Genomic DNA, 23,420 nt, shown 5'->3' on the forward strand with positions numbered 1-23,420 from the left:
CTGCTTGTACAAAAGAAAAATGCATAGCTTTAAGTACAAAAGTTTTATTTCCAACTTGTGTTTTGGCCATCATTGGCCTTTTTTTTAAGTTTTTTTTTAGAAAAGTGTCTAGGCAACTCCATGTCTGAAGCTCAAGAGCACTTCAGGAGTCATTTACAGAGGAGCAATGTCAAAGTCAACATGTCAAAAGAGAGAGAGAGAGAGAGAGAGAGAGAGAGAGAGAGAGAGAGAGAGAGAGAGAGAGAGAGAGAGAGAGAGAGAGAGAGAGAGAGAGAGAGAGAGAGAGAGAGAGAGAGAGAGAGAGAGAGAGAGAGAGAGAGAGAGTGAGTGTGTGTGTGTGTGTGTGTGTGTGTTTAGGGACAGGGTGTCAGAGCGGCCATCAGCAGCTCCATTTTGTACACAAAGTTTCTCCCCTCCATCCGGCCCCAGTGCACCTCCTTGTAAGGACCCCTCAGGTGGGTCCACTTGGCGTCCTGCACCACGTCACTTTTGGGCAGCTCTTTGGCTTGACAGCGCGGGAACTGAACCAGCACCTTACAGCCACTCTCGGGGCCGTTGCGCACTACAGCAGGAAGAACAGACAGATGGCATGAGCTCCAAACTCAAGCATGAGAGGAATATTCCAGGTTTAGACTTCATCTTCATCTCCACCTTCAGCATCTGTATGTAAGCTCATTTTTGTCATGAAGGTAAATGCAGCTTTTTATGGCCCTGTTTATACCTGGTGTACGATCAGATCACAAGTGGACCACACTAAATACAGGTGTAAACACAGTATAAAGCGATTTGAGCTTGTCCACTTTTGATCACTTCCAGATGTGGTCAAAAACACAATCAACCGGCTTGCTTTCGTAGTGTAGATGCTCATGCGGTTACTAAAACAGGGCTCAACATTACGCCTGTTACCGTGACCGTGGGTGAGGTGACCGTGCTTTTGCGACTGCAGGCCCAAAACTTTGGAACAGTCTGCCTCTCTATATCAGACTGGCTCCTTCAGTTTCCATCTTTAAATCTTCTTTAAAGACTGTTTTGTTTTCTCTTGCTTTTGATGCTCATTGCCTCTGATATGATTACTGCTTTTTATTTTTATTTTTGTTTTATTTTTCCAGTTGTTTCTTTTGTCCTGTACTGCTCTGCATTTTATTCTCTGCTATGTACAGCACTTTGGTCAGCCTTGGTTGTTTTTAAATGTGCTTTATAAATAAATATTGTATTGTATTACCGTGTGTGTGCTTCAGACAAGAAAATCTGTCACTCACTTGTCTGAGTAAAACATTTGCTTGTCCGGATTTTTTGTAAATATAATTTATTCTAAAGCAATATTCTCACGAGTGTTCAATCCGCTTTTTAAATCTGCATATTTGTGATATTTATAACTTTTATAAAGAGCAATTTCCCCTAATCTTATTAAACACAGGCTATGCTTCAGGTTTCATATTGTATTCTAAAATTTGTTCTATACATTCAATTAAAATAAGACACTATAAGGGCTGTTACCAAACAATTTAAATAATTTACACTGATAAATTACAACTGCATTAAATAATGTTATGAGATTGTTTAAAAATTTTTTTTTGAATATACAAATAAGAAATGTTGAAAAGTATGTTTAAACATGAAACAACCACCAGCAATAGACCATCTTAATAAGTGAGTCATTGAGTCAAATGAATCGATAAAATGGCTGATTCAACCGATTCATTCAAACACCGAATCATTCAGTAACACACTGTTGCTGTGAGACTCGTCTTTCTGCTGTTTGGAACTATTTTCGCTGCTCAAACAGAAACAAAAAACACTCAATATTGCATCTAAAATGTAAGTGACAATGTTAATTAATTGTTAATGGAGCTATCATATGAAATCAGTGTCACATTTTCAATCGTTATGTATTCAGGAAAACAGCAGTCTTGGTTGTGTGATATTGTTTAACAGTATCATATGTTAGAAGTATACCATTTATTTATTGTGTTTTTACTGAGTTTCTCACTCATTTGTTATGATTTCTCCTCAAGAGGCTGCACCGAGCCTCAATAGCGCCACCTTGTAACCGTCAGTTGATTACATTATAAATTATACTAATATATCCACTATCGATCGCCCCATAAACTATTAATCCAGAATCATTCTTGTATTTTGGTGTTCCTTAGTTATTTTTTGATATTGACATTTTAAATCAACTACTTGTCCGGTCGTGAAAGGTAATTTTCTTTCACTAGCCTCTTCAAAAAATCCACTTGTCCCAGACAAGCGTTAATGTTGAGCCCTGACTAAAAGACCGTTTTCTCTCTGGCTACTGATCTAGCGCTAGCCAGATGGGATTAAAACTTCAAAAGTTTGAAGGCGAAAAATGTCCCAAGAACGATGTTCTCTCTCCATTTCTGGTTTCTAGCACACACTCACTGCGCTCGACTGGTCTGGCGGCTGTCAGAGCAGAAACTAAAGCTGCGGCTCTCTGTGTTTTTCCATGGTCTCCGGGCGCATTCATATGTACAGGGTTTCTGTGGGTCTTTAAAAGTCTTCATTTCAATATCATGGCATTCAATTAGGGCCCTATGATCTCTGAGAGGCAAAAATCATGAGGAACCGCAGAATCCATTCATGAAAATGTTATAAAAGTAAAAGATTGAATTCATATGGCCCTAAAATATTTTATTTTTTTGTTAGAAAGTTGAACAGCATTTGAATGAATGAATGAATGAATGAGGCATTTATATAGCGCTTTCAAATGTACAACTGTACACCCAAAGCGCTTCACACTCATGTCAGGGGTCTCTTCAGCCACCACCAGTGTGCAGCTCCACTGGGATGATGCGACGGCAGCCACAGTACAACGGCGCCAGTGCGCTCACCACACACCAGCGATAGGTGGAGAGGAGAGAGGGTGATAGAGCCAATTCAGTGGATGGGGATTATTCGGAGGCCATGATTGGTAAGGGCCAATCAAGGAAATTTGGCCAGATCACCGGGGTTACACCCCTACTCTTTACGAGAAGTGCCATGGGATTTTTAATGACCACAGAGAGTCAGGACCTCGGTTTAACGTCTCATCTGAAAGACGGTGCTCTTCGTCAGTATAGCGTCCCCATCACTATACTGGGGTGTTAGGACCCACACAGACCACAGGGTGAGCACCCCCTGCTGGCCTCACTAACACCTCTACCAGCAGCTACCTGGTTTTCCCAGTTGGTCTCCCATCCAGGTACTGACCAGGCTCAGCCCTGCTTAGCTTCAGTGGGAAACCAGTCTTGGGCTACAGGGTGACATGGCTGCTGGCATTTAATAAAATTAGGGGTGCACCGATCCGATATTAGGATCGGATATCGGCCGCGATACTGACGACAAAGCTGGATCGGGGATCGGAAAAATGAACAGATCCACAGGCCGATCCAGGTGTTTTTTTGTGTTGTTTTTTTAATCGCAGCAGAACCCTACGTCATTCGTCAGCTTTACGTGTGTCGCGTGCTCGAAGCAACATGGAGCGAGCCAGAGTCGGATGTGTAGAGATATTTTATGCTTTCCACGCCAACTAGTTCGTCTGTCGGCAATACTACCAATTTAATCCAGAAACACCATGTTAAGGAGCACGCTGCCTTCCTGCAGCTCAGTAAAACTAAAGGAGTGGACAATGCTAATGTAATGAACTGACGGTAACAACGCGCTGTTGACGCTCGCGCATCTTGAGGAGAAATCAAAAAAGCGCCACTCACACATAGCAATTGCGGTAAACATTAAAAATGTTACGTTTTTATCTTTATAACATATGATACAGTTAAACAACTTCACACATCCAAATGTGCTGTTTCCCTGAATACCATCACGATTGAAAATGTCACTGATTTCCTATGACAGCTCCATAAACAATCATTAACATTAGTCACTTACATTTTAGATGCAATATTGAGTCTTTTTGTTCTATTTCAGCTGCGAAAATAGTTCCAAACAAAGATTCCAAGCAACAAATTTCCAAAAAGCTGAACCATAACATGTCTCACGTGTTCGGAATGATTCAGTGGTTGAATCAAAGATTCAATAACCTGTTCGTAAACGACTGGCTCATTCTTAAAGGAATCAGTCGTTTGAATGAATCGTTTGAATTAATGACTCAATGACTCACTCATTAAGACTCACCTACTGGTGGTTTAGTTTCCTATATTTTTCAACATTTATTTTGTTTATTCAAAAATACAAATCTCATAACATCATTTAATGCAGTAGTAATTTTTCTGGGTAAATAATTTAATTTGATTGGTAACATCCCCATAGTGTCTTATTTGAATTTAATGTATAGATCAAATTTAAGAATATAATATAAAACCTGAAGCATAGCTTATTTAATAAGATTAGGGGAAAATGCCCTTTATAAAGGTAAAATATCACTAATATGCAGATTTAAAATATGTCAAAGCTGATTGAACACTGAGAACATTGCTTCAGAATAAGTTATATTTACAACACACACACACACACACACACACACACACACACACACACACACACACACACACACACACACACATCTAACTTTTTTCCCGGACAAGCACGACAAGTGAATGACCATTTTACTTATCCGAAGGAGAGACAGGAGCATGCTTAATGTCGAGCCCTAAATTATATTTTAGATTTGAATGCACAATTGTTTTTTAAATAAATAAGAATTCAACACTTTGCATACATCTGTTATTTTGTCTTATTATCTTTATTTAGTAAAGTCTGGTGCCTTTAGTCTCTTCAAGGAAGGTGTACAGTTTATTATTAATTTAACAATAGTATCGGATCGGTATCGGGTATCGACAGATACACAAAGCCCAGGCATCGGTATCGGGACTGAAAAAGTCGGATCGGTGCACCCCTAAATAAAATGTTTGTTTCATGATTTAAATTAATTAGACATGTATTTTGATAAATACAGTTTAATTTAACCATTAAAACAGAACCCAGAACAATTTTAACTATAAGTATAAAATAGATATTATAGGGGCCTAAATTTAACAGCAAAATTAAATTGCATGCACAGCAGAAACTTCTGTTCTTCCTCAGGATTTTAGTTTTTCAGTGCACATATCTAAACATCCTTAAATCAAGATTAAGAAATTACGTTTTCTGTTTTCTGAAGAACTGAACAAAATTAAGTGAGTTTATGCTTGAAACAAGAACACGTATTTGGCAGTGGTTTATGAAAATAACTTGCATATGAATTAAGTTGATTTTTATGAACCCCATTGGCAGGAATTTGTTCTTGTTTTAATCATAAAATCTCTTTCACAAGATTTCATGAATTTCACGTACATTCAGAGAACGACGTGTTAAGTCCCCTTCAAATTCCCTTACATTTTCTTTAAATGGTCTTAAATGTACCTTTATTAAACCTGCAGAAAGTAAATGTAAATTATGCATTATTAAATTATGTAAATTATGTGATTTTATTTTATCCATTAGATGGAGAGATCTGAAAAGCCCATACATTTACCCGCCCATAGACCCTCCCCAAGAAGAAATCAGGACAGAAGTGGCTGAAAGTGGACAAAAGAGACGATTAAAACACCAGATGTGAACCGGAATGAGTCTCCCTCCTCTACTTGTGATCCGATCTTTATACCAGGTGTAAACAGTGCCTTAATCTCACAGCTGTGAGAAATAAAGTCTTGAATTGAGAGTTATAAACCTGCATTTGCAAGACAAAAGTCAGAAAACAAAGTTTCTTCTCAGAAATGTGAGATAAAAAGACGTAGTTATTATTTTTCTGTGCTTACATACAGCTGTCATGTGCCGTTTAGCTTTAAAATCCTTTAGTTCATCATGCATAACAGGGAACACTGTGTTTACGGGTCTACATGAACACGTGTGTGTAGATGTGTTTGCTTGTGCACCTGAAACGGCGTACTCTCCATTGGGAGATGCGACCGTGATGGCGGAGGCGTTCCCGATGCTCTCGATGGGGCCGAGACCCACGTGATTGCTGAAACTCAGCACGTGCCAGCCCATGACTTTAGCCAGCTGCTGCACAGCATGAACCTGGTGCTGCGACATCTGCACACACACACACACACACACACACACACACACACACACACACACACACACACACACACACACACACACACACACACACACACACACACACACAGATCATCAGCATGAAGTGGCTCCTCTAGTCTGTCTGCATTCCCTAACGTGAGCACATGTACCTGTGACAGCAGGAAGTCCTGCAGCTCCTGCTCCTGGTGTGAGAGTGTGATGACGCGCCCGTCCCGGTGCACCACGCGGATCTGCTCCACACCGATGTTCAGCTGCAGCTGGATTGATCTGAGATAATACACGTGGAGATAATAAAACAGTTATTACTAAAACAGTCACCCACAAACGGCTTGTTCTTCCTAGTATTATCACAACTAATCAGAGGCACAATTAGATTGCTTGGAAAACCGGATCATCATCAAGAGTTAAGATCATGAAACTTGAAAAGTGAAAATTGTTTCTAAAATTGTACAGAAATTACAGTTTCTGTACAGATGCAAGAATGATTGACATGTTTTATAGTTTTATGATCATTATGTCCAGTTAAAATCCTTCAGATGCAATCATAAGTAAAATACCCACTTTGGCTTCCAATGATTGTGAAAACAAGATAATCGAGGTAAAAGGTAGCCCATTTTGCCGCTGCCTTCACAGCGGTGTGCTCTCACTTCTTCCTAAAAACCCAAACTCAACATCCAAATCAGCCAAATCTCAAGGACTCACTCATGAACAGTGACTTGCTGCCACCTATCTTTTCATATTACCGTTTATACCTGCATAGGCAGGTTGGACATGTCCCCACCACTTTTTTTAAAACATCTTGCTTCACGGATGAACCTAACTAATACAAACAAAACTTCTCTGGTTAACTAGAAGAGTATCATTTCATTCGTTTGTTAAATAAGAGGGGATCTGGCGCTCGGTGCCGCTGTTATCAGTGGAGCAGATTTCTCTCGCGGCTCATGCAGTCTTCACACAGGCGAGCGCTTTAATCTAACGCTTAACGCCGTTGCAGAGACTTTCTCAGGGTATACAGCAATCCTTAAGTTAAATTTACTACTTTGTAATCCCTTTTTTACTACCTTCAGAATATTTTTTAAAACCATCACGACACTGAATTGAAGTGTTAATCAGCGACCTTTCTATTATTTACACAGATTTTGACATTTATAACATACAAAAAAGAATAGATTATAATCGACACCAGGAGGAAATCTGTGATAAGTTATCATTCAGACAGTTAAACACATCTCAACATTCACAAAGGTTGGTGAAGGAGAAGCATTACTGCACACACATCTGATTTACATTAATAATTGGTAATTCAGCAATTAAATTATTTAGTGTTTTTTTTTCCAACAACAAAACCTGAGCCAAATATTACATTTCTATAACTGTGATAAGTTGTTGAATTTAGCAAAATACTAAAAACTAGTCAATCGATTAAAAACTTTAACTAGATTAATCAGACATTTTTCCTGTGATTAATCGCAATAAAAAAATAAATGTTTTTGTACGTTTTTAATATATTTTTTAATATAATAATTTCACAGTTAATCAAGTTAATGTAGAAACAACATAAAGACAGTCTATTTTAAACACTTGTTTAAATGGCATCTTTTTATGAATGAAGGCCAGTATTACTGATATTAATACAGCTACTGAGGTTTTTTTTACATTTATTATTAGGCTTCAAAAATATAACAGTTTTTAATTTAAGTAAACTTAAAACAATGCTAACATAAACCCATAATAAATGTCATGTTTACTCCTGCCCTTCCTGTCTGAACAGTTAGGAAATATACAGAAATGTAATAAAGTTATCAAAGTTATATGCAGTCTGCGCTGCATAAACTATAAAATAAATAGTTAATCGTTATTAAAGCTACAAAAGTTATTTAGTCAAGAGCAGCGAGTCGTTTTCTCTGTTCCCTTTGTTCTTTAACTTTACTGACAGGAAGCTTTATTGGCTGCTGTCCCTTTAAGAGCAGACAGACACGCGGATCTCACTGTCTGTGGATCGCGCCTCATTCTCTCACAACTCGTTTTGTTCATTTTAGACTTTATATAAATCATTTAAGATTGCTCTTATGAGGACAGTCGATGAAGATATGCCTTGAAACAAGTCTAAAATAAAACGTAAGCCAGCCCCTTCTGTTGAGCGCGCTGTGCTCTGAGATGATGCCGAACGACCACTGAATATGACGTCAGCATCAAACACACGCCGAGACGGAGACCAAAGATCTTTGATTATGTGCCCAGATATGCTAAAGCCCATATTTAAACAACGAACGCAAACGCAGATAGAGTTTCAATCAGAATAGGACACCTGATAGTCTGAAAAAATAATACCTAATTTGGAAAAAAATAATACCTCTGAGACCACATTTAACACTTTTAATGGCCTTAAATTTGACCATTTTGATTTATCACTTTTTAAAACCCCGCGGACACCCTGAGGACTGAAACCAGTGCAGTGGCTTCAGGAGTGATGCCTACATCCTCAGCTCCTGTCTCTGTAACAGCTGTTAATGTGTGTTTGTGTCAATGCCAGACTCATACTTGCAGATCTGCTCGTATCCTTGAGAGGTGATGAGCACTTTGACGCTGGATTCATACACATCATTGATGTTGGACCAGTGAGCCTGGATCTGAGGGTCTTCTATACGACTGGCCAAACTGTCGATGGTCCGCGCCGTCCTGACAGAAAAAAGGGCAAGGAGAGACTTTTCAATGTTTAAAACCTTATATCAATATAACATATTAGAATATGCACTTGATGATCAGTGAAAGTTATCAAAAGTACAAAGTCATGTACATTTAAATGAAATCCCCCAGGGCAACTTTTTGAGCAATGTTGCTGAAAGATGTTTCTTTGGGCACTTTCCCATCGAGAACAGGCAACAAATGTCTGTCTGGATATCCAAAAAGAAATGTGTTGCCCATTCTAAATGGGAAAATGCCCACAGAAACATCTTTCAGCAACATTGCTCAAAAAGTTGCCCTGTGTATCAGCTTCAATGTGACTTTTTGTTATGTTTTTGAGACTTTAAATGTATGCTTTTCTCTCGGGGTGTTTGATATGCATCGTCTAATTGTTGATTTAACAATGCACAAGCTGATATTATCGAGAATGCCACTAAACAAAAACAAACTAAAAGTCACATGTGAAAATCCATCAATGCATTTTATTGATAAAGTGTCTTATTTAACACGGATTGACCAGACAGGGATCGGAACTGGACGAGAAAACATGGACTGAATCCAGTCATAAAAACATAATTTACTGTGTAAATTGTAATGTTAAGGAATTAGTCGAATTTTGGATGAATTAATCAAAAGTAGGTCAGTACACTTAAATATGTACTGCGATATGGACTAGTGTCTGTGCATATTAAACCGCAAGAACACTATTTGAACATGAATCCTACATGTTCTGCGTGTCTGTGTGTTTGAATGGCACACACGCAAGAATATACGTTTATAACACACACTAAAGCACACAGTGTCACTATATGACGACATGAACTTCATCTCCTGAGCCGCTCTGAGAATCACTTCATGTGCATTTTACAGTTTAATGTGAGAAAAACTATGTTCAAATATCATAAACACACACACTTCAGGATCTTCATAGCATCTTTAGTTTTGTCACTTGTGACAGAAATATATTACTATTGTATTACTATTAAACAGTATAATGTATGCCTTAATGTAACCCTACTACTAATAATAATAATAAACAACAAACACAATTATTAAAACTTTATTTTTAAAAAGAATAAATCACAATTCACACAAATAACAGTAAACCTCTCTTCTGCAGCACTTTGTTTGCCAAAAAATTGAAGGGATTATTTAAATTTAATTTGATTAAAAATAAGTTAATGTTTTATGACTTAATTCGATTACCAGAAAAACTAAAATTACACAACACAGAATCTGTTTAAAAAAAATTAATAGGGCCCTATTATTGTAAACACATTAATCATTTGTGTTTATTTCATATCTGTATTCTATTGCATTTATTTGTGCTGTTGATTGAAATTGTTTTATTTGTTCTTATTTTATTAGTCCTTTTTTTAAAGTGTTTTTTTTTTATGGAAATAAAATTTTGCATTGCACTTTTGTTTGTATATGCTGTCATTATTCAGATTTTCTGAATTTAAAATTGAACATTGGTCTGGGGAGTCTGCTCTGTATTTTCTACTGCACAAGAGGCGTGATAAACAAGCATTATTCAAATTCAAATTATTCAAATGACTTTGTAGACAATTGGATAGTCCTTTAACCAATCAGACCACAAGAGGCGAAATCAACGGGCAAACGACCCATCGCTTCTCTATCAGTCATCGTGTTAAATCTGCCAATAGCATGCCAGGTGGATAAGCCAGTCTGGCATTAGTTCCCACAAAAGTGTAATAGAAGCAGCATAAATTAATGTCCAGGTTTCCAGACTGAGTTACAGGGCGAAATCAAACCGCCAGCAGATCAGGCTGGGTTTACACAGTCTAGTCGATTATAGTACTTTGAAAGAAAATCGGAATCTGCACAAATCGGCAGGCCATACTTACAAAAATAAAAAAATAATCAGAAATCGGAATAGGGCGAGAAAATTGCAATCGGTGCAACTCTAGTCATATATCAATACATTTAATGTGTCCAAGAAATAGAATCTAATGATTAAATGTAAGAATTTGACAAAGATGATAACTACATCTTATAGGGTGTGGTCTAATGACATCAACACCCTATATCAGGTGTGCATAATTATTAGGCAACTTCCTTTCCTTTGGCAAAATGGGTCAAAAGAAGGACTTGACAGGCTCAGAAAAGTCAAAAATAGTGGGATATATTGCAGAGGGATGCAGCAGTCTTAAAATAGCCAAGCTTCTGAAGCGTGATCATCGAACAATCAAGCGTTTCATTCAAAATAGTCAACAGGGTCGCAAGAAGCGTGTGGAAAAACCAAGGCGCAAAATAACTGCCCGTGAACTGAGAAAAGTCAAGCGAGCAGCTGCCAAGATGGCCCTTGCCACCAGTTTGGCCATATTTCAGAGCTGCAACATCACTGGAGTGCCCAAAAGCACAAGGTGTGCAATACTCAGAGACATGGCCAAGGTAAGAAAGGCAGAAAGTCGACCACCGCTGAACAAGACACACAAGCTGAAACGTCAAGACTGGGCCAAGAAATATCTCAAGACTGATTTTTCTAAGGTTTTATGGACTGATGAAATGAGAGTGAGTCTTGATGGGCCAGATGGATGGGCCCGTGGCTGGATTGGTAAAGGGCAGAGAGCTCCAGTCCGACTCAGACGCCAGCAAGGTGGAGGTGGAGTACTGGTTTGGGCTGGTATCATCAAAGATGAGCTTGTGAGGCCTTTTCGGGTTGAGGATGGAGTCAAGCTCAACTCCCAGTCCTACTGCCAGTTTCTGGAAGACACCTTCTTCAAGCAGTGGTACAGGAAGAAGTCTGCATCCTTCAAGAAAAACATGATTTTCATACAGGACAATGCTCCATCACACGCGTCCAAGTACTCCACAGCGTGGCTGGCAAGAAAGGGTATAAAAGAAGAAAATCTAATGATATGGCCTCCTTGTTCACCTGATCTGAACCCCATTGAGAACCTGTGGTCCATCATCAAATGTGCGATTTACAAGGAGGGAAAACAGTACACCTCTCTGAACAGTGTCTGGGAGGCTGTGGTTGCTGCTGCACGCAATGTTGATGGTGAACAGATCAAAACACTGACAGAAGCCATGGATGGCCGGCTTTTGAGTGTCCTTGCAAAGAAAGGTGGCTATATTGGTCACTGATTTGTTTTTGTTTGGTTTTTGAATGTCAGAAATGTATATTTGTGAATGTTGAGATGTTATATTGGTTTCACTGGTAAACATAAATAATTGAAATGGGTATAAATTTGTTTTTTGTTAAGTTGCCTAATAATTATGCACAGTAATAGTCACCTGCACACACAGATATCCCCCTAAAATAGCTCAAACTAAAACTTCCAAAAATATTCAGCTTTGATATTAATGAGTTTGTGTTCATTGAGAACATGGTTGTTGTTCAATAATAAAATTAATCCTCAAAAATACAACTTGCCTAATAATTCTGCACTCCCTGTGTAACTGTATTTAAATAGTGAACGCATGGAGGTGTTTGGTGGCTTCTAACTTGATCTCTGTTTGGTACCATAGTGAATGAACTGGGCTTAGTAGGCTAAGCTAAATGCTATCAGATCGTCACCGCGCGTCAGAGAGATTAAGAGCACACACTGAGATGAGAGAGGGATGTATCAACTCATCTTAGTTAAGGAAATAAGTAAGGGATAATGTCCACCCAGCCGGTTGTTATCGCAGAATAAACCCCAACAGAGTGATCAGGACCCCGAGGCGAAGCGGAGCGTCACTCTGAAGGGGTTTATTCTGCGATAACAACCGGCTGGGTGGACATTATCCCGCTTATTACACGGCTACTAGTCTCAAATAAATTAGACCCAAAATATTGTGTTGAGATTAAATATTTTATTAGCTCTTACGCAAAGCTTCCGCAAAGAAAATCAGTTCCAAACTGCCTTAAGCCTTTATGCTGAAGATTTATTTTTACCATATGCTAAATGTTCGAAATGCTGAAAGGGTTAGTTCACCCAAAAATAGCCAGCAGCCATATCACCCTGTAGCCCAAGACTGGTTTCCCACTGAAGCTAAGCAGGGCTGAGCCTGGTCAGTACCTGGATGGGAGACCAACTGGGAAAACCAGGAGCTGCTGGTAGAGGTGTTAGTGAGGCCAGCAGGGGGCGCTCACCCTGTGGTCTGTGTGGGTCCTAACACCCCAGTATAGTGATGGGGATAGAGCACCGTCTTTCGGATAAGACGTTAAACCGAGGTCCTGACTCTCTGTGGTCGTTAAAAATCCCAGGATGTCTTTCGGAAAAAGAGTAGGGGTGTAACCCCGGCATCCTGGCCAAATTTGCCCATTAGCCTCTGTCCATCATGGCCTCCTAATTATCCCCATATCCTGATTGGCTTCACCACTAGGTCTCCTCTCCACCAATCAGCTGGTGTGTGTGTGGTGAGCGTTCTGGCGCAATATGGCTGTCGTAGCATCATCCAGGTGGATGCTGCACATTGGTGGTGGTTGAGGAGATTCCCCCCTTCAATGTAAAGCGCTTTGAGTGCCTTGAAAAGCGCTATATAAATCGAACGCATTAAAAATTAAACCAAACCTATGATTTACTCACCCTCAAGTTATCGTAGGTGTATATGACATTCTTCTTTCAGACAAATACAATCGGAGTAATATTTAAAAAGTCCAGGCTAACGTTAATCCCAGCAGTAGTTGTAGCTGTTTTTGAAGCCCATAAACACGTCTCCGATGGGTTAATAGAGCCTTCTGATTCGAATCGATGCGTTTGTGTAGAAAAATATCCATATTTAAAATTTTATAAAGGAAACTGCCTTGTAGCCATGGCTGATTAAGTATTTTACAGCCACAAGATGGCGCCAGCGTTAAGCACTGAAGTACTACCTGTCAAGATAACTCAAAGTGCCCAGATGAGCGGTTGTTATCTGGAAATAACATACCGCTAGAATCAAGTATTTTCACAGAGCCGTGTAATAACGGTGATGTCAGTAACGCGTTACATAGTAACCCGTTACTCTAATCTGACTACTTTTTTCCAGTAACGAGTAATCTAACGCGTTACTATTTCCAAACCAGTAATCAGATTAAAGTTACTTATCCAAGTCACTGTGAGTTACTATTTTAGTCATTTTCCTTAGTAAAAACCGACATCTTATCAAAATTCTCAGCCCGAGTCCGGCTGGAGCCCGTGTTTTTTTTTTTTTTTTACATTGTTGCAGCCATTAAAATAGTTAAGTTTTGTTTTTAATGTCAAAGTAGTTATTTTTCGTTTCGTTTCTTTATAAACCTAATTAAGAAAAATGTTCAGAGCAATTTTTTGTTTGTTAAATTAAAGTTTATATAGGCAAGACAATTCAAGAGTTGGTTTGAGAGACTAGACTATTAAACATGCGGTTAACTCACTGGGTCGTCACATACAAAAATTAAAACTTTAATTTAACAAACAAAAAATTGCTCTAAACATTTTTCGAAATGAACTTAATAAAGAAACGAAACGAAATATAACTACTTTGACATCAAAAACAAAGTAGGCTAGTTATTATACCACCACAAAGGCATTTTTGACGAGCTGAGGCAGCTGATAGATTAGCCTACTGCTCGCAGCGCTCAAAAAACGAAACGGGCTACACAATCTAAAAAAAAAAAAAAAGAAAGTACATGCAGGTTGTCTTATAGCCTACCTTACACTTCAGCAAAATTAATATAAATCCGATCTTCAATTCCCGCGGTATATGATCATTTAACGGCGTTCACATCAAAGCAAAAGATTCTAGCATTTTATTCAGCAGCTCATTTCAAATTCAAAGATCGCAATATGAGAGAGAGCGACCTAAGCACCGGTAAGATCATTAGTCTCATTAATTTATATTGAAGATGATTGAAGATGATTGTGTTTTGTGTGACTTATTTTAAAGTTTCATTTACAGCCATATGCGTTGGCTTGCTTTACTCATTTGCAGCGATGTTGCAGTAGCACCGTCATATCTATCTGACTACAACATAACACGCTCTCACACATTTATTTTTTAATTATTTGCCAGGAGTAAAATTTACACATGTGGTTTAAACAACCAATACATTTACATTGGTCCGGTTTCGTCTGAAATGCTTTCATGCACCTTCTGAATTGGTTTGTTTGAGTGATCGGAATTAAATACGTCTCGAAAGACTCTCGGAAGGCATTTAGGCCTAACGTTACTCCTGGTCATTTCGCAATCAGATAGATACCTGATCAGAGAAAACGAATGAAGGAACCAGTTGTAAAAAGGCCATAACTCTAGCAGCTGCACTGAAGAAACGGACTCTTTAACCCTGCGCGAGCCATATCTTGACAGTGGCGCAAGCTATCATGGCCTCATGTTGGTTCCACCAGCACATCTCATTGTTCATTTTAATTATTAAAATAAATATAAAACGAAGGAGAAGCCTAAAAAAAGGGGCGTAAAAAAGTCGGGCCGTCAGGCTCGGGCATAAATGCAATAAAGTGTGTTGCCAAAAATGGTCGTCATTTCTATGTTGAGGCGGCTGGGGTGTTGTCGGCAACTGCTGAATGTAACTTATAAAGTAACTTGTAATCTAACTTAGTTACTTTTAAAATCAAGTAATCTGCAAAGTAACTAAGTTACTTTTTAAAGGAGTAATCAGTAATCAGATTACTTTTTCAAAGTAACTGTGGCAACACTGGTAATAACATAGTTTAATATGAAAAAGGCGAGGAATTATCCCTTAATATTCCGACCACAGAATTGAAAGAATATGAAAATCTGTGCGAGTCAGCCTTCCACGACAGCCCTGACCATCACAAAAACACACTCCGCAAAATGATCCAAATATTGTAATTATCATTATAGCCACATTCCCAGAAAATATCCAGATGTCATTTTTGTCGCCATTGCCGTCTCTGACCCAAATCCTCAGTTTATATGTAGCCTTCACTGCAAAAAATGCTTTTCTTACTTAGTATTTTTGTCTTGTTTCTAATCCAAACATCTAAAAATTCTTAAAACAAGAAGTATTTACTAGACGAGCAAAAGTAATTGTCTTGTTTTGGGAAAAATAACTCAAAATGAAGAGAGTTTTTGCTTAAAATAAGCTAAATAATCTGCCAGTGGGATAAGAAACATGTTGTTTTAAGAATTTTAGATGTTTGGACTAGAAACAAGACAAAAATACTAAGTAAGAAAAGCATTTTTTTGCAGCGCTCCATGGCGTACTGAAGTATTTTAGTGACCTACACTGTATGTTTGCTAGATTATCCTTACGGAGGGAACACAAACACAGGAGGTGCAGTCCATTTCTGTCTGAAGGGTGCACAGTGAGATGTGTGTGTGTGTGTGTATGGGGCACCTGCTCCTCAGGAAGATGTGTTTGGCTTGTTTGATGATTTTCTCCAGGAGTCCTTCATTCTGCTGCAGTGAGCTGATCTCAGCTTTGTCGTAGGCCATGGGACCCGCCAACCGCAGGCGCTTATGGCTGAATGGAGCACTGGCCGGATGCGGCATCACCACCGAACTCAGGGTCTGCTTGTGGAACTACAGGAACACACACGCCTCAGACTCAGTGAGGCAAGCGCCAGACTCTGGTAAATGTGTGTGAGCGAGTGCGTGTGTGAAGGTGTGTGTGTACCTCTCGTATGAGCTGATGGAGGTTGTGCTCTAACACATACAGGTGGTCGTCTGGTTTGCTCTTGTCCGGTGATGCTCTCTGATTTTTCTTTTCTCCAGTGGAGTGGCAGAGAGAGATGGACAGCTGCAGACCTGAACACACACACACACAGATAATAATAATTATTATTATAGATTTATTGTTATTCCAGAATAGGGGTGGTGTAAAAACAAGCTAACATAACTATTGATCTTTGACCTAACCTTCCATATAGACAAAATATGAATGTTTTACGTACAGCATCTCAGTGTGATACAAATTATATGTGTGTGTGTGTGTGTGTGTGTGTGTGTGTGTGTGTGTGTGTGTGTGTGTGTGTGTGCGCATTTCTTGTAAAAGTGTCTGCTGAATGAATAACTGTAAAGATAAATACCAGGAAAGGGTTGCGAGATGATCTGGTTCTTGACAACGATGTGAGGAATCTGCGATTTGATCTGAACGGCTTCTCGCGAGAGCTGAGCAAAAATCTCCTTACACAGCAGCACGTTCTGAGCAGCTTCAAGCTTTAAATGCCACATCTGAGAACCTGAGAGAAGAAGACAGACCATCAGAGAGCCACCTTCAAACCCAAGAGCATCTGCCTCTAGTGGACAATGGCTCCGAAAGGCCATTCAAAACGTCTATGAGTACTAAAACAACTAAAAGGCCCATTGATGTGCCTGGAAACACGCAGCGTTATTCAATAGCTGTGTCTCATTTCAGAAGGCTGCGTCCTCCGGAGGTCGCATTCGAAGGGTGCATACGTCATAAGGCTGTCTCATTTCTAAAAAGTGAGTAGGACACTTCAAATGCGACCTCCGAATGCGTCCTTCTTTCACAGGATTTCGGAGTGTGCATGAGGTGTAGCCTTCACGGCTGGAGATAACCCACAATTCTTTGCGTCTCCGTTAACAACCGTCATTTTTTTTAATATTATATGAAAAAACGGCACCACCGCCAGATATACATGCGAGCGTATGTGTGGTGTTTAAATTAAGTAGTTCAAGCTTTTTTTGTTGGTTTTTTTTAAGCTCTATTACCTCAAACAGATAGTTGTGGTAAACAGGATTACAACTGTTTAGTGCTTTTTAAACGTTTAGAAGAGTACATTGCTGTCAAGACAAGAAACATTTCATAGTCATTTTCAAGTTATAAATAATTTTCATTCATATAACTGGCGTGAGAGCGCAACGAGGCTGAACTTGTTGGCATAGCAACGTGATACTTCCTGCCTGTGTGTCCTACGAAGGACGTCTCGTTTAAGTCTGATTGAGGACACTTCGTATACTGCATCCTACACAGGACGTGTCCTCCGGAGGACGCAGCCTTTGAAATTTAACGAAATGCGACACAGCTTATGTGTTGACGTAATTTCCACTGAAACAGGAAGACAAGGCGGGACATATCAAACAGCTCCTCCCCTTAAAAAAAATAGCCAATAGCATTTAGTTTATATCACAGCTTGACCAGAGCTGTTGAGCTCAGTAAAGCTTGCAATTCCCTCCTAATCTCCAACCATTTCTCCTCCATATCGCTTCAAAATACAGCTTTCTGTGCAATGGCTCTTCCTATTCTTTTGTTTTCTGCCTGCGGTGACTATGAGTGAAACGTCACTGTCATTGTGCATCAGACATTGCCACCTTGTGGAATAAAGGTGAATTGCACTTATTTAATCATCAAAGATTCAATTTTGTTGTGTATACTTACATTGTTACGCACCTCCGGTCATTAGGGACCCTATGATTTTTTTTTGTGCTCACCACTCTCACTACAGCCCACCAAGATTTCATGTATTCTTACTCTAGTATCGGTTGTGTTGATGCAAAGTTATCAAACACAATTAGACACGCAGTTCAAATCTGCTTTCGACTTCTCAGTAGTTTTTGCTTACTCCCCCTTTTTGCATAAACGAGCAGATAGTTCAGTTACACTAAAGTGAAACCAGACTTCATTCACCCCAGTGGAAAGCATATATCCCCTATACAGTGCACCGTCTGATTGTTCCCTATCCCTTATATGGTAAGGCTAACCTATTCATACTAAAAGCCAGAAGACTTCCATTTTGAATACATGCCGACTTTAAAACCGACTGGCATGGTCATGGAAACCTACGGGGACAGTTCACTCAAAAATGAACAATTGTCATTTACTTGTTTAATTGTCCATAAAAATGGAGTCAATTGTCACCAAGACTATTGTTTTGGTGAGGTCCATTTTTGACCGCAGTCACAGCAGCTGGCCTTACCAGGTTTAGCTTTGGTTTGTCTTCTGAAGAGATTGACGGTGCCGAGGTCTCCGATGTCAGGAGACTGTTTCTGAATGGACACCTGTGCAAAAACACACACAGATGTGGAAAACAACATCTGATGCCAAGTGTGTTACATCACTGCTATTCTTGAATTTTACCTTAATGTACGCCGATCCCTCCAGTTCGCTGGGGATCTGCACGTTAAGTGGACAATAATCATCAGGGATTTTCTTATCCAGGTCAAGGTCTGTGTTTTTGATGACCTCAAACGTGCCGTGATGGGGGAACAGAGAGCCTGAAATGCCAAGGTCACATATTAAACACTCATTTGTTCATAATCTTCACATTTATAAGGACATGGCGTTTATGAAAAAACTGATTTTATTTTTTACTTATTTTAAAAGGGTTCTAATATGCCCTTTTATGAAGTCTTGATTTTGTTTTTGTGGTGCAATAGAATATGCTTCCATGCTGGATTGTTCAAAAACAATCGCTGTTTGTTGATTGTTGTTTCAATGAAGCCCCTTCCTAAATACGAATAAATATTAATGAAGTGTCAATTTCAAGCCAATTCGAACCTGATTTAGACATATGAATGTTAACAAACAAGATCTTCCAGAACGGGTTTGAAGCACAGACCTTGCCAACATGAATTTCACAGGACTTTTCAGAATGGCATGGTTCTTTTTTTTTTTTTTTTTTTTTACATATATTTTAGATCCTTTATACACAATTTATAAACAATTATTTCTGGTTCTGGAATCTGATTGGCTGAGAGGCAAGCGACATATGCCACGCAGTAAACAGTAAATCTAATCGCCATACAGGCAAAACGTTTTTTCTTCAAGAATGAAAGGAGTGGCATCGATGTGTTGCTGTAAAACTGCAACAACAAAAAAGCGCAAATAGGCTACTTAACCTTCCATACACACAGACTTTACAAAGAAAGAAAAATAGCTACTTGCTTTAGTCATTAACAACGTTTAATCATATGTTTGGCAACGTTATTCTCTAAGGTTAATATTCAACGGTTATAGTAGGGTACATGAAAAATGTGCCGTGCGACCGCACGTCAGTACATGCTGCTTTCAATAGGATGCGAGTGAAATGGAAATAGCGATCTAAATTTTGGGGTGGCACCCATGGTGGCCTGTCAAATGTCAAGGTGTCCAGTGCCACCCGCACCCCTCTGGCTCCGGCACTGGGTGTCGGCAGTAGGCTTGGGCGGTATCCAAATTTTGATACCGTCAAACCTCCTCCCTATTTTACCTCGGTATACGGTATTACCGTGAATAATTAAAACATTATGATGTAAGGCTCAGACAGCGTCAACAAACTGTTGGCTTGGCTTATATATATATATATATATATATATATATATATATATATATATATATATATATATATATATATATATATATATATAGGCCTATATTTTTATTTTATTTTTTACATTTGAGCCCCTGCCCCTGAGAAACTCTGCACGTTTTATGCTTACCGTTATGAGACAATTGTCAGACAGTTGACTTTTTTTTTTGTGAGTCCCATGTCCACTTGATTTTTGTGGAGTTCATGCTTATTGCTTACATTGCCAGCTGTGTGACAAAAGGCTTCGGCAATATTACAGCATAGTCCGAGGGTGCGCTCGGTTTTTCATCCACGCAGCAGTGAGTGGATGATGGTTTCGGATATGCGCCCTTAGGTTCAAGGTATTTCCATCTCTCGCGGTCATCTTTTTGTTGCACAATTTGCAAATTGCCTCGTCTGTATTTACCGTCAAAATCCAAAATACTTCCAAACTGCAGAAGTTTCGAGACCGAATAACTCAGTGCCCGACTCGCTGTCTTTTCCCCTCTCTCTCTCTCTCTCTCTCTCTCTCTCTCTCATCCACGCTGTCACAACAACGCATACACATATTTAGGCATTTAACAAATAAATAGTATTTAATATGTAAATAGTTTAATTAGTTCAACTTATTAAATATTTAATAATTAATTGTTGATCAGCAATATGTAAGTTGATCTGTTTTTTTTTTTTTTACGGTTTGACGGTATTGAAACTGATACCGTTGCTATTTTTAGATCCCGCGGTATACCATTTTACCGTATTACCGCCCAAGCCTAGTCGGCAGTTCGTTTGGCAGTAAATAAGGATCTAATCCTAAAGACAACTATCTATTTTCTTTAAGTATCTAATACCGTTGAGTTACCATCAGAGGTGAGATGTGCTATTTTGGCGTGTGAAATCTTTCCGATCATAGATATAGCCTACATAATAATGTAATCATGTAATTATTATGTACATCTGGTTCACATGGGGCGCAACCGGCTATGCTACGCAAAGGTCTTAAAGATGGCGGCCCCGGCAAAAAAGTCACGTGACTGAAACCCATTACTATACAAGTCATTATTTCGTTTTTTTGCGCACAAAAACTCTTCTGGTGTCTTCATAAATGACTGTAGAGCCGCTGTAGTGAGATGGGCTTTGTAACGACGTCTTTAGTGCCTTTATGGGTCTTGAGAGAGGAAATGACATTGGTGTCAATGAAGGCCTTTCTGAACCATCGGATTTCAACACTAATATCTTCATCTGTGTGTGAAGATGAACGGAGGTCTGACGGCTGTCCAACGACATGAGAGTGAGGAATTAATAACTGAGTTTACATTTTTGGGTGAACTAATATATCATATTTTGCTCTGTCCTACATACAATATGTTTTTGCTTCATAAAAAATCTGCACTATACATTTAAAAGAAATATATTTAAAAGCCTTTTATTTTACAGTATATGTTTACATATAATGTATTCGCCCTTGTTTATCATTTTTTCAAGCCTAAAACACTTTCTTGACTGATCATTTGACTGCATTACCAGCACTGCGGTAACTGAGATCACCCAGGATTTTGTCGCCAACTTTGCGTAGTTTCCACTGCGATCGCAGACGCAGCAGTTCGGAGTTGAAGTCCCGCTGCCGCCGCTGCTCCTGGTTCTCCACCACAGATTTGGTGAGCTTCTCCGCCCCCTTCAGAAGCAGCTGGGCGGCCGTGCCCAGAGACTTCTTCTTACTGATCAGCTGGAAAACCTGCGGGGTCTAAACACACAGGGTAAGAGGAAGGGAAGTCCTGCTGCACTGCAGAAAACGCTCTTCTTAGTAATTTTGTCTTGTTTCAAGTCTAAATATCTAACAAGTATTAAATCAAGATGCAGCTACCAGATAAGTAAAATGACATTAGATATTTTTTCTTGTTTTGTTGAAAATAAATTCAAAATGAAGTGAGTTTTTGCTTAAAACAGGCAAAATGATCTGCCAATGGGGTGAGAGAAATAATCTCGTTTCCAGGGTATACAGCAATCCTGAAGTTAAATTTACTACTTTGTAATACCTTTTTTACTACCTTCAGAATATTTTTAAAACCATCACGACACTGAATTGAAGTGTTAATCAGCGACCTTTCTATTATTTACACCGATTTTGACATTTATAACATACAAAAAAGAATAGATTATAATCGACACCAGGAGGAAATCTGTCATAAGTTATCATTCAGACAGTAAAATACATCTCAACATTCACAAAGGTTGGTGAAGGAGAAGCATTACCGCACACACATCTGATTTACATTAATAATTGGTAATTCAGCAATTAAATTATTTAGTGTTTTTTTTCCCAACAGCAAAACCTGAGCCAAATATTACATTTCTATAACTGTGATAAGTTGTTGAATTTAGCAAAATACTAAAAACTAATCAAGCGATTAAAAACTTTAACTAGATTAATCAGACTTTTTCTGTGATTAATCGCAATAAAAAATGAAATGTTTTTGTACGTTTTTAATATATTTTTTTATATAATAATTTCACAGTTAATCAAGTTAATGTAGAAACAACATAAAGACAGTCTATTTTAAACACTTGTTTAAATGGCATCTTTTTATGAATGAAGGCCAGTATTACTGATATTAATACAGCTAGTGATTTATTTATTGTTTTAAATTTAAAACAGTTTTTAATTTAAGTAAACTTAAAACAATGCTAACATAAACCCATAATAAATGTCATGTTTACTCCTGCCCTTGCTGTCTGAACAGTTAGGAAATATACAGAAATGTAATAAAGTTATCAAAGTTATATGCGGTCTGCGCTGCATAAACTATAAATTAAACAGTTAATCGTTATTAAAGCTACAAAAGTGATTTAGTCAAGAGCAGCGAGTCATTTTCTCTGTTCCCTTTGTTCTTTAACTTTACTGACAGGAAGCTTTATTGGCTGCTGTCCCTTTAAGAGCAGACACACACGCGGATCTCACTGTTTACTGTCTGTGGATCGCGCCTCATTTTCTCACAACTCGTTTTGTTCATTTTAGACTTTATATACATCATTTAAGATTGCTCTTATGAGGACAGTCAGTGAAGATATGCCTTGATAAACCGTAAGCCAGCCCCTTCTGTTGAGCGCGCAGTGCTCTGAGATGATGCCGAACGACCGCTGAATATGACGTCAGCATCAAACATTCGCCGAGACGGAGACCAAAGATCTTTAAATATGTGCCCAGATATGCTGAAGCCCATATTTAAACAAACTAACGAACGCAGATAGAGTTTCAATCAGAATAGGACACCTGATAGTCTGAAAAAATAATACTTCTGAGACCACATTTAACACTTTTAATGGCCTTAAATTTGACAATTTGGATTTATCACTTTTTAATACTTTTTAAAACCCCGCGGATACCCTGCGTTTCTGATTGAAATCTTGTTTCCTGTGTTCGTCCCAAACAGAAATAAGATTCTTTTTCTCACCCCATTGGCTGATAATTTAGCTTAAGCAAAAACTCACTTCATTTAGATTTTTTCCCCCCAGAAA

At 38.7% G+C, this 23,420-nt stretch overlaps 1 protein-coding gene and 1 long non-coding RNA gene across 3 annotated transcripts in view; both read right to left on the minus strand.

Annotated features, from left to right (window-relative positions):
- The window catches only part of LOC137084050 (uncharacterized), a 648,504-nt gene that overhangs the window by 351,828 nt on the left and 273,256 nt on the right, over positions 1-23,420 (minus strand). The gene's annotated exons all lie outside the window — the stretch shown is intronic.
- The window catches only part of med17 (mediator complex subunit 17), a 26,085-nt gene continuing 2,693 nt past the window's right edge, over positions 29-23,420 (minus strand). For both annotated transcript variants that reach the window (XM_067449951.1, XM_067449950.1), the window contains exons 4-13: positions 21,429-21,648; positions 18,716-18,852; positions 18,555-18,636; positions 16,704-16,856; positions 16,292-16,422; positions 16,013-16,197; positions 8,581-8,718; positions 6,189-6,306; positions 5,871-6,030; positions 29-562 (exon numbers count right to left, since the gene is read on the minus strand). In XM_067449951.1, the coding sequence (XP_067306052.1) occupies positions 354-562; positions 5,871-6,030; positions 6,189-6,306; positions 8,581-8,718; positions 16,013-16,197; positions 16,292-16,422; positions 16,704-16,856; positions 18,555-18,636; positions 18,716-18,852; positions 21,429-21,648 (1,533 nt within the window). In that variant the 3' untranslated portion in view covers positions 29-353. The remainder of the gene's footprint in view (positions 563-5,870; positions 6,031-6,188; positions 6,307-8,580; positions 8,719-16,012; positions 16,198-16,291; positions 16,423-16,703; positions 16,857-18,554; positions 18,637-18,715; positions 18,853-21,428; positions 21,649-23,420) is intronic.

The sequence above is a fragment of the Pseudorasbora parva genome, chromosome 8 (assembly GCF_024679245.1).
Source record: "Pseudorasbora parva isolate DD20220531a chromosome 8, ASM2467924v1, whole genome shotgun sequence".
NCBI lineage: Eukaryota > Metazoa > Chordata > Actinopteri > Cypriniformes > Gobionidae > Pseudorasbora > Pseudorasbora parva.